Here is an 11095-nt window from a genome sequence, read left to right on the forward strand (position 1 = left end):
CTCATGTCATTAAAGATGGATATCCCTCAAGTCTGGCACCCCTGGTATCCTTGATAACTTCTGTTTTGATCTGTGAAGTTGCAGCGTTTCTCTCATGGAGTAGTTTTTAGGGTTTGTGTGTGTTTTTGTCATCTTAAAAGTGGACACGACTGTGTGTAGGAGGTAACAAGGTGCAGAAAGTGGCTAACAACTTGAATAAATAATAGTGGCGTTTATTCATAGATTGCATATAACAAACAGTGACTTAGTGTTTATGTCACAGTTAAAGCTTCTTAAAGAGATACACACATCCAGGTATGTAGCCTTCCTCATTCTCCCTCACTGCTCGCTCCCACTCCTTCACCTCTTTGACCTCGACGCAACGCCACAGTCCCTCCTCCTCCATCTGCTTTATCTCGTCCTCCAAGGCCGCTTTGTAGCTCGCGTTGTCAAGGTTACCTCTGGTCGTCATGCAGATGAGGCCACCTGTGTGGCAAGGAGTAGCGTGGGGTGACAAGTCAAGATACCACACACAGAACCATAACTGTACAGTATAGTTGCACCCAAAACTCTCACCCTGTTTGGCAGCCTGACACAGCTCCCTGATGACCTTCACATGAAGGTGGCCCACGCTCAGAGCACCAACGATTACCACTACGTCAAAGTGATCTGCATGGGGAGACACCATGTGATGTTTTCAGATCATTGTGTGGGTGCGCAACAGACATGAATAAATTAATGACCTGATTGGACAGGAAGCGGATTCTCGCCGAGCACAACCAGCTTCAGGTCCTTGTAGAGTCCGCTCTCTGTGGCCCGCTGCAGCATTGCCTCACTTCCATCCACACCCACGAAATGTTCGAATCCGTTTTTCTTCATCTGCACCAAAGAATCAATATTTCAACTCATTTTTCATTGGTCTTTGGAAAATTGTAGAAATAAAATGAATTCACTCCTAATGATATACAGTCCTGATCAAAATTTTAAGACCAGTTGAAAAATTGCAAGATTCTACATTTTGCACAGCTGGATCTTAAGGAGGTTCTAAGTAGAGCTTTAAAATGCAAAAAGAAGAAATGGGAATGAGACAAAAACATTTCTGAGTGAGCAATTTAATGCAAATAACCATTAAAGTGAAATAGGCTGTTCATCAGCTGATCAAACATCTAAGACCATTGCTCAAAAAACCCCAATGAGTAGCTGCACCATTCTTGTTTACCACTTGAAAAATTGGTTTGCGCATGCTTGATGCCAGTGTTTCCAGGAGGCTAGTGCGAATGTTGCTCCAGGTGGTGAAGATGGCTTCATGGACGGCATCCACTGTCTGGAACTGATGTCCATTTTTATAAAATTCCCTTGCCATCCATCCCCAAATGTTCTCAGGTGTATTTAGATTAGAGGAACATGCAGGATGGTCCAAAAGAGTGAGGTTATTCCTCTGGAAGTTCTGAAGTTCTGTCAGGCGGGCTTTGTCAAGTTCTTTTGCACTTAAGACAGCGTGCACTTGAAAAGGCTGAGAAGATGGGAGTGGATTCTTTATCAACTCACCTCCAGTAGATGTTCACGAGTTTTATTTCACACTTCCAACTATTTACTGGAGCTTGGCAGGTTACCGTAGGTTGATAACATTTGCACCACAGAGGAATAGCGTTCAGACTATACACAGTTGTATCTCAGAAGGAACAATAGTTGTTACATACCAGTGGTCTCTCCGGTTTTCTCGTTACAATCATTTGAGTAGTGGCGTCTTTTCGTTGTCCTCTAAATTTACCAATTATTTACTCTCTGTACAACTACCGAGCATCATTATTATGCATGTCATAGGTACAGTATGTTACATAGGTATCAAAACAAGTCATTTTGCATTATATTCGTATCAGACCTTTGAAAGACATCATAATCAGCATACGAATTGTCATACTCTTTGAGGACTACAAGTACAGTCATGTACAGTCTTGAGATGCTTATTTTTAACAATATGTTCTCAAATAAGCCAAATTTGACCAAACAGGCATTGTCAACTGTAGCATTGTCCTGAAAAAGCCAGTCATTACCACACAGCCGAGGGCCTTCAGTCATGAGACATGCCCCCTGCAACATTTCAGAGAGCCAGCTGCCATTTAACGCCCCTGCGCAACCTGAAGTTCCTTTGTTCTATTGAAGGAAAAAGCAGCCCAGATCATGATGATGCCCTCTCCACTTTGCCGTGTGGAAAACATCTCAGGTGGGATCTTCTTGTCATGCCTGTTACACTGGAAGGCATCAGGACTGCGAAGGTTGCATTTTTCTCATCAGAGAATAAAACTTGCTTCGGCCTTTCGATGTCCAATATTTGGTGTGCAATATTTGTGCAAATTCCAAATGGGCAATTTTGTTGCATTGAAGGAGACGAGGCTTTGTTTTTTTGTTCTTAAAAACCTTCTCTCACAGATAGCGTCTGATGGTTATTGGACTGCACTCGGCACCAGTAACAACCTTCATGTGGGCTAAGGATCATCCCTTGTCTTGATGGACAGCCAAATGGATCCTCCAGCTCAGGGCCGGTGACATTTTCTTGTGTCTACCATTTGACTTTTTTGTTCCATAACCCTCAGGATCTTTGAAGAAGTTTGAAATGACTGTCTTACTGCGTTCAACCTCAGCAGCAATGGTGCGCTGCGAGAGGTCTTGCTTATGCAGCTCAATAATCCGAATGTAAATTCTTGCAATTTTTCAACTGGTCTTAAAATTTTGATCAGGAGTATATTATGAGATATTACACTCTTGCTTTGTCGCTTAAAACATGAAGCTAAGATGTGGATATTTAAATCAGATATTTCAGCATATAAAATGCATCTTTCCACTTGGTGGAAAAAAGTTTGTACACCCTTGATGTATGGCTTTAGTCAATTCATAAACAAATCATATAATTTCTTATTATTGATGTATTTAAACTAATACAGTTGTCCCTCGCGACATACATTCGAATTTGATGGCTTCACCATCACCGTTTTTCAAAAAGAATAAATCATGCTGTTTTGTGGTTGAATATGACGTAACAGTAAAGAAAAAATGCATTAAAAATGTTATGTTTTTTTTCCTAAATTAAGCATGAAAATGACTGAATTAAAATACAAATATAATGCATTTAGAAGACGCCTTAAAATTCTGATGCTATGTAGTACACTACACTGGTCACTAGGTGTCAGTAATGTTACTGTAATGTTCAATGAGACACACAAGACTAATAGGCTTTTATTGCAGGTTTGACTGATCCCACAACAGACACAGTAATAATCACATAATAATAATCGTTTTAACAACACTACTGTTGCAGCTGTAACCCGCGCAAAGCTAAAATTCAACTCCGAACCCTCGACATCACTTCCTGTCCTGTCCATTTTTATTGCAACATACATAAGCCTGAGTTTTATTTATGTCTAATATGTCTTATTTTCTGTTATTCTGTCTACTATATTGGCTAATACGAGTGTAAAGGTGACAATAAGGGTGTTAGTTCACGCCTTGAGGGCTCTAAAAATGTTAAAAACTGTATTTAGAGGGTCGCAGACAGGTTTTCTATGCTCTAACTACAAAAATATTTTATTTATAAACAAGGAATCCTACTGCAGAAATTCACTTTTCTCAGTCAGGTCTGGAACCAATTAACCGCAATAAACGAGGGATTACTGTATAATTATATAATTGACAATACTTTCTCATGACATGCTCTAAAAAATGTTGAGTGTCTCGTGCATGTTAAAGGTGCTGTGTACCAGTTTGGCCACCATTCCTGTGCCACAGGCCACGTCCAGCACCACAGCGGCTTGGCACTTGCCACTGAAGTGGGCGGAGACAGCGCTGGCTGCCAGACTGGGTCCACGGTAGTCAAGAACTCTCGCATCCTGTTGAATGGAGTTGAAATTTCAGAACAAACACGTCTTTATTGACACACTACACATGAGTCATTATCGTGATCGGGATACATTTCTGGTCAATTATGGTGATCAGCATATGATGGAAATGTCAAAACAGCCAATCAGAATCAACCTTTTCATTTTTCTCTTTTGTTTAGAGAGGAAAAGTTAGAGTTATCCTTGGATGATGAAGCTATTTTGAACATCAATTGTGTGACGGTGGTGTGGGTATCTCCAAAGTGATGTGGACAGCTAGCTAGCTAGGGTTGTCCGCCCAGCTTCTGTTCTTTGGACTCCAAATGTGACTTTTTACCACAGTGACATTTTGCCTAACTAACAAGCAATGCTGTTAGTTTGGAGCTAGTTTTTGTCCCACAGGGAAGCTACAAGTGAGTATCACGTTTATGAAGGAAGTGCTACCTAACGCTCTGTGTTGACACTGGTTGGTATTTTGGGTCATTTTATAGTTTGGTTATTTGGATTGCCTTTCCCTTGTTTTAATTATTGCTTTTATGTTTACTGTTCAGATCCCGGCCCGCATGGTGGCCTCGTGGTTAATCTCCGTTGGGCATCTCTGTGTGTTCCCCCTGTGTGTGTGTGTGGGTTTTCTCCGGGTAATTGTCCATATGTGAGAGTGAATGGTTGTTTGTCTCTTTGTGCCCTGCGATTGACTGGCCGCCAGTCCAGGGTGTACTCACCTCTCACCCGAAGTCAGCTGGGTCAAGCATACCCACAACTCTAGTGAGGATAAGCGGCATAGAAGATGGATGGATGTTCAGATCCCGGGGTTCTCGATTTGGACATGCAGGACCTGTCCCTCATTTACATCACCCTTTTTATACTGGATGGCACTCTGTGATTCTTCCTGGCTGACCATTTGCTGTCCCCTTGCTATCTCTTCTTGGTCATCCCTGGTGCCATCCAGTCCAGCCTGGTTCCTATGTGTGTAGCTCCACCTGACCGCTTTGTCCATCCAGTCATTTTCTATGTCGCTTATCTTGTATCCTATCCCTAGCTGACTTCGGGCGAGAGGCGGGGTACACTCTGGACTGGTCGCCAGCCAATCGCAGGGCACGAACAACCATTCACACTCACATTCATACCTATGGACAATTTAGAGTCTCCAATGAACCTAACATGCATGTTTTTGGAATGTGGGAGGAAACCGGAGTACCCGGAGAAAACCCACGCACGCACGGGGAGAACATGCAAAGTCCACACAGAGATGCCCAGCGGAGATTCGAACCCAGATCTTCCCAATCTCTTTGTGTTTGTTGGGATTATTTTTGCTCCCATTTTTCAGAGATGCCCTTTTGGTTTCCTTGGCATTGTTGTTTTATGTTCCTGAGCTGGAAATAGAAGCCATTAAAGATTGTTCTGCGTGTTTCTGCTTGTTTCGCCTCTGCATACTGGGATCCAGACATGTGCACCACAAGCCCTCGCACTACCTTAGCAGTAGTAGCAAAAATGTGCTTTTTAGCGCCTACAAAATGTAATTTAACAACTTTGCTCTTGTGTTGTCACAAGTGTCTTGTCCTCAAAACACTAGTAGTGTGTCTAAGTTGTTTAACATGAACACAAAGTGTGTCCAGCTTTATGATACAATCCTGATCAAAAGACCAATTGAAAAATTGCAAGAATTTACATTTTTGCACTATTATTTTGAACCCGTATTGGTACTTGTTTGTATATTTCTTAGGTACACCTTTTGAGTGTGATGAGTTGCTGAGTGATGAGTTTAGTGTTCTTTGTAAGATGACACTGTGAGTGTGGCTGTAGATCATTGTCAGCCTCCTTCATGCCGTCGCTTGTTGTGGTCATGGCTAGCCAACTAGCTAACCGTGTGAGCTGCTTGCTAACCGCCAATATTTTAAACAATAAAAGAAACAGAAGAAGCTAACCGTGTGTGACTCTGAATGCTGTATGGTTGCGAGTCAGCAATCACACTAAAAGTTGGACTTCTGGACATGATGAAAGAAAGCAGAAGTTACGCGGCTGTAGGGAATACTGTAAATAAATCTTTGGTTCATGGAAGACAACGAGGAGGAGTAAAATACGACGACAACCTAGTAGGTGGATCATTAAAATTCAAAAGAAATTTGAACTTTTGAAAGTGTTTAAACAAGAGAGAAATATGAGAAAATGTTCATGCCTGTCAGAGAAAAGCGTTTAAAGTGTGTGGTGAGGGGTTTTACAGTTTCAAAACATTGATAATAAATGTTAAAATCCTACTTTGCGGATTTCACTTATTGCAGGCTATTTTGGGAACCTATCCCCAGCGATAAACGAGGGCACACTGTGGTTCTAAAGTAAAGGAGATGTTAAGACATCATAAATTAGCCACACCGCTGTATCAGCTGCAGGGTTCAAAGTCTGAGAAAAAAACAGTGGCTTATACACCAGAAATTACGGTTTGGATTATTAATGTAATTATTTTATTCTGTTAATTGTGTTATTTTCAACTGAACAATTAATTATTGAACAATTCATTGTATGTATTTGTATTACTCCAAAAATGTTCTGTGTTATTTTATTTTTTTCCACATTCGTTTTACTGTTGACTGAAAAGTGCCTTTTTTTTTGTAATGTTTATCTTATTTAATTTGCTTTGTCGTTTACTTTGCATGTTAATAAAATGTTGAACTAATGTCTAGTTTCTTCAGTTTTTAGTACAGATGCTTTAAAACTGGCAGGTTAAAAACAATATTTAAAAAATCATGATAATAATTGAGATTGAAGAATATGAAAAAGTACATTGTGATTTTTTTTTTCTTTGCCATATCGCCAGGCCCGAATAAAACCTGGCGACCATGTGCCTGAAAAAATGTGTTATAATTCTTACAATATAGCAAGACCAAGCATCCAATCACATTGCTCTGTTGTCATCAATATACTATTCACAGCCACTTGGGGGCACCACTGGGGGCCTGCTGTGATGTGCTGTGATGTATTAAACAGCATTAACAACCTGCTCAAAGGTGCTGGCCCAGATGTTGTAGAAGTCTATCTTCTCAGCTGTCGTGCAACTCCGGTGAGCTGACAGGACAACATCTTTGACGATTTCGAACGTGCGGCTGTCCACAGCAGACATTTTGCACTCACCTGTCAAAGTCAGAAGGAAGCAGAGACAACGTAACACAAACAGTTGCTTGTTTGACACATTGACCAGAGAACACTTTTTTTCCAACTCTTAAACTGATTTGTTGTGACAAGGTTGGCCAGTTTTGATGCTACCATCCTCCTTGCGTGTCATGTTCATGTCCAGAAAGTTTATTGCGCTGTTAGTTTCTTCTTCATGAGTAAACTGGATGTTTGCTTTGTTGTCTATTGATTTTGTCGGTGCTGTGTTGCTGGCCTTCTCCTCCAGGTCCTCCATGAAGAAACCACTCATAATGGCTGAAAAGGTATCTCCATGGTGAAGCCTTCTTTTTGTCCGTATATTTGTCCTTTACATTCGAAACATGTATATGTGGATACAAAATGTAGGCGCCGTGTTATGCCATCATCTGTCCGGTTGGTTTGTCGTACTCAGCATGCAATTTGACTCTTGAATACGCTTGTATGCTTCAGTGCTCTCCATCTTGTTGCATTTTGCTGGTTTCAGTTTCGAGTTTAGTCTGTACAGTACAGATGAATAAGTAGGTATTATCAGTTTCTCAACAGTATTTCAAGTGGGGGGGTGGGTGCGAAAACATTACTGTCCCCCAGTGGGGGCATAGAAGAAAATAATTGAGAACCACTGGCTTAAGGTACGGTGTACCCCGCCTGTCGCCCGAAGTCAGCTGGGATAGGCTCCAGCATACCCCCGCGACCCTAATGAGGAGAAGCAGCATAGAAAATGGATGGATGGATGGATGGATGGCTTAAGGTAACGTTTGGGAGTTTTTATGTGAACAGAGATACCGCGTCATGAGATATTATTTCATCTCTTTGTACTTGAATGGATTTCAGTTCTTGATCCAGCAGTTTTGAGTACTTGCAGCGCTGTTGGGTGTGGCCTAACAATGGTTTAATGAGGTCTACTAATGCTTTTGATCAATTATAAGTTACTGAGTCCATGCTGTCCACAATAAGTCTTAATGGACTGTTCTTTTTATGTATTTTGGGAGTGCCATATATTCATGGTGTGATGTTGGCAGTTGGTATCAGCTGGTGGTACGTTTCCTTGTCTATTTTCCATTCGCTGAGTAGGGGTTTGAGAAATGTTTTAAGCGTCTTCTTCTTTGCTTCTGTTGGGTCTTTATTTAACTTCTCATATTGGTATCTTTTAGCATGTCCTCCATTGGGTTTTTTTTGTATTCTTCTGTATCCATTATCACTGTCGCTCTTCCTTTGTCTGCCGGTGTTATTGTAAGTGTTTTATCCTTTGCTAGCGCATGTATGGCTTTTCTCTTCTCCTTATTTACATTGCCTGTTGGCAGTTTGGCCACTCTGAGTATTCCTGCGACCTCATCCCTGAGTTCTGCTTTCTTTTCCTGGTCTTTATATTGATTTTGATGCTAGCTCGGTAGTGAGAATGTACTCTTATAGGGGATTTTGTTTGGCGTTACTGCATAGCTTTATTTCACAAGATAGTATGTTTGCGTCCGTCTTGGATACGGGTCGCTTCAATAAATTTTTCAGCCATCGAGCCATAGTTTCTTTTTCTATTGCTGCATTAATTTCGGTTTCTTTGTGCAATTATCAATTTAGCTTATTGATATGTTTCGCTTTTGTTTCTTCAAATGTCCTTTTGTGCGTCCGTAACAGTTGTTCTGTTATTAACGTTTGCGTGTTTTCCTCCAAGGGGAAGGTTTTTTTTTCCGGCAACGCTGGCTGGGGGATCAAACCCGCGCCCTCTGTCATAAAAGGCAGAAGCATATGCCACTACACCACCAGAGTTTAAATGAAAACTGCAATTTTTTTTATTTTGCCCATCATCCACACTCCTTATGTGAGACATGAACACATGTCTTTCCCTTTTCTGTGTATTCTAAATAGTGAAAAACTGCTAGCACGAGGCAGCTAGCAATGAATGTAATGGGATTCACCTATTCTGCCTATATAGCCATCTAAAAAAAAACCCTCCAACAACGTTTTTGGCATTGTAATTACAAGCTGTGGCCATTGTCACGATCTGTATGTTTGCTTGCGTGAGGTTGTTTATTTTGCCCTTTTTTATGCCTTAGTTCCTGTTTTCATGCGCTTATTTTGTACCACTTCCTGCTTTGCCTTGTTCTGTGTTCTCCTGCCTTGCATTCACTATTTTCAATCATAGTTACACTTCTATTTAGTTCAGGTGCAGGTTTTGTCCTTAAGAGTTTGATTGTTTGTTGTTTGTCATTGAACTGCTCATCTGTTGGATTCCTGCCGCTGCATAGCAGCCTCAAATTATTAAAAAGGCTTTTTACCTACACTTCGGTCCTCATCTCTCACATACTGGGCTTGTCGCCACAATGCCACAATGCCAAAACATGATAACCTTGTAGTAACAGGCACATTCATGATAACGTAACAGTGTTTTGACGTATTTTGGTCATTTTAGCAGAACTTCTTTCTTGGGTGCATTGATTTCACAGAACGCATAACAACAAACGCTACTTCCGTCAGCAACAACAGCATAGAGAGCGCGTTTTGTCTTTTCTATTACTAATCATGGCAGACTGCGTGAGAATCGACGGCGACAACTCATTTGAGACAAATGAGAATACAGGACCTTAGCTTTTTGAGCCTGAATATACGGGGGATGAGCTACAGGTTTTAGAGGCTGAGCGGGTGAAACTGGTATGTCAGGACCAGCATGACTTGACGGTGTAAATGTGGATCTTGCCAAGCTGTGTAGACAGAAATTGAGTGCACTGTGTGGTACACAGTGTAACCAGTGATGGAAAGGCTTTGTGTATCTGGTGAGAAGGACACTGCTCCAAGAGACTCCATCACAACCAACAAAGAATTGTTAGCCCTGACAAAACCTTCAGTAGTGGAATCTTTTTTCCACCTACCCAAAATCAACTGGAAAAGACGCCCCAGACCAGCTTGACCAGACTACCACAACTGTCCATTGAGTAAGTCACCGTGATATTGATTCTGATACAAGGAGCATGGTGCTTGATCCAGTAGCTCTTGGCACTGTGAGCAAGTCACTTTGTCACTACGCCAGAAAAGTAGGTCCTTGGTCGCTATAGCTTGGTTATTATGCAGGTCACAGCATGTAATTGGAGTGTTTTTGCTATTTTTGTAGAAGGCTTTATAGGCAGAATAGGTGAAATCCATTACATGCATTGTTAGCTGCCTCATGCTATCAGTTTTTCTCTCTTTAGAACGCACAGAAAAGGGAAAGACGTGTGTTCAGGTCTCACATAAGGATTGTGAATGATGGGCAAAATTCCCCAAAAAGTGCAGTTTTCCTTTAACAGAAGAGCTGGTGAATTCTGCTATGTCATTGCTGACAGAGCAGGAAAGGGCCGGGAAGAAGTTTGCCATAAAATTCATATCAAGTGCCCTCTCATTCATTCATTGCATTGCCATTTTACAAACTATTTTGTATTTTCTCACGATAATAAGGGACCAAGCGTGTCCCTTTTCAAGTCAATACGGGATGCGTACTTTTGTGCGGGATGATTCTGTTTTCCAAGAGGCACTTGGCAACCCTCTCATGCTCGTGATGTGTGTAGACGACTTGTAGTTCAAAAGGAACAGTTTACAACAAATGATTATACTACACAAAAATTCTGTTCATGGATATTGCCATTCATCCAGGCCATTGTATTCTCAGGGCTGTTGAGGTTTCTTAGAAGACGTTTCGCCCTCTCAACCTGAGCAGTCCAATTGTGATCAATTGAGAATACACAAAAATTACTGATCTATTACTAAAATATGAGTTCATTTACATGTCACTGATATCAATCAAGCATTTTTGGTCATGAAATAAAGGGAATACAACTCACGGCAAGTCAGCGTCTTCGTAGTTTACCTGCAGATATAAAAAATGTTCATTTGCGCAGTCAAACCTTGTAAAAAAAAATTGAGCAAACACTTTGCTTGCTTTTGCCACGCATGCGCATTACTGTCACCATTCAGTGTTGTTAGGGCCCTCACTCGGACTCTAAGCAATCTGCTGGAAAGTCCTCAACGTAGACTAAATGCTAAAAAGCTAGCAGTCGATGTATGCTGCATTTAAATCACTGAAACCTTTTTTTTTTTTTTGGTGTTATGATATATTGTGACATTTATAAGACATT

General features: G+C 41.1%; 1 protein-coding gene across 1 annotated transcript; it reads right to left on the reverse strand.

Moving 5' to 3' along the window:
• Positions 1–214: 214 nt before the first annotated feature.
• On the reverse strand, positions 215–10856 carry LOC129168798 (methyltransferase-like protein 27). Its single transcript, XM_054754476.1, has 6 exons — positions 10802–10856; positions 6844–6977; positions 3735–3863; positions 723–858; positions 556–648; positions 215–465 (listed from the first exon to the last, which is right to left on the reverse strand). The coding sequence occupies exons 2-6, from the start codon at positions 6964–6966 to the stop codon at positions 263–265; spliced, it is 684 nt and encodes a 227-aa protein (XP_054610451.1). The 5' UTR covers positions 6967–6977; positions 10802–10856; the 3' UTR covers positions 215–262.
• Positions 10857–11095: the final 239 nt, after the last annotated feature.

The sequence above is a fragment of the Dunckerocampus dactyliophorus genome, chromosome 16 (genome assembly GCF_027744805.1).
Source record: "Dunckerocampus dactyliophorus isolate RoL2022-P2 chromosome 16, RoL_Ddac_1.1, whole genome shotgun sequence".
Classification (NCBI taxonomy): domain Eukaryota; kingdom Metazoa; phylum Chordata; class Actinopteri; order Syngnathiformes; family Syngnathidae; genus Dunckerocampus; species Dunckerocampus dactyliophorus.

Coding starts and splice junctions, on each gene's coding strand:
- LOC129168798 (XM_054754476.1), bottom strand. CDS start 6,966: ATGTCTGCTGTGGACAGCCGCACGTTCGAAATCGTCAAAGATGTTGTC. Junction 3,864..6,843: donor GGGCCAGCACCTTTGAGCAG/GTTGTTAATGCT, acceptor TCCATTCAACAG/GATGCGAGAGTTCTTGACTA. Junction 466..555: donor GTGTCAGGCTGCCAAACAGG/GTGAGAGTTTTG, acceptor CTTGCCACACAG/GTGGCCTCATCTGCATGACG.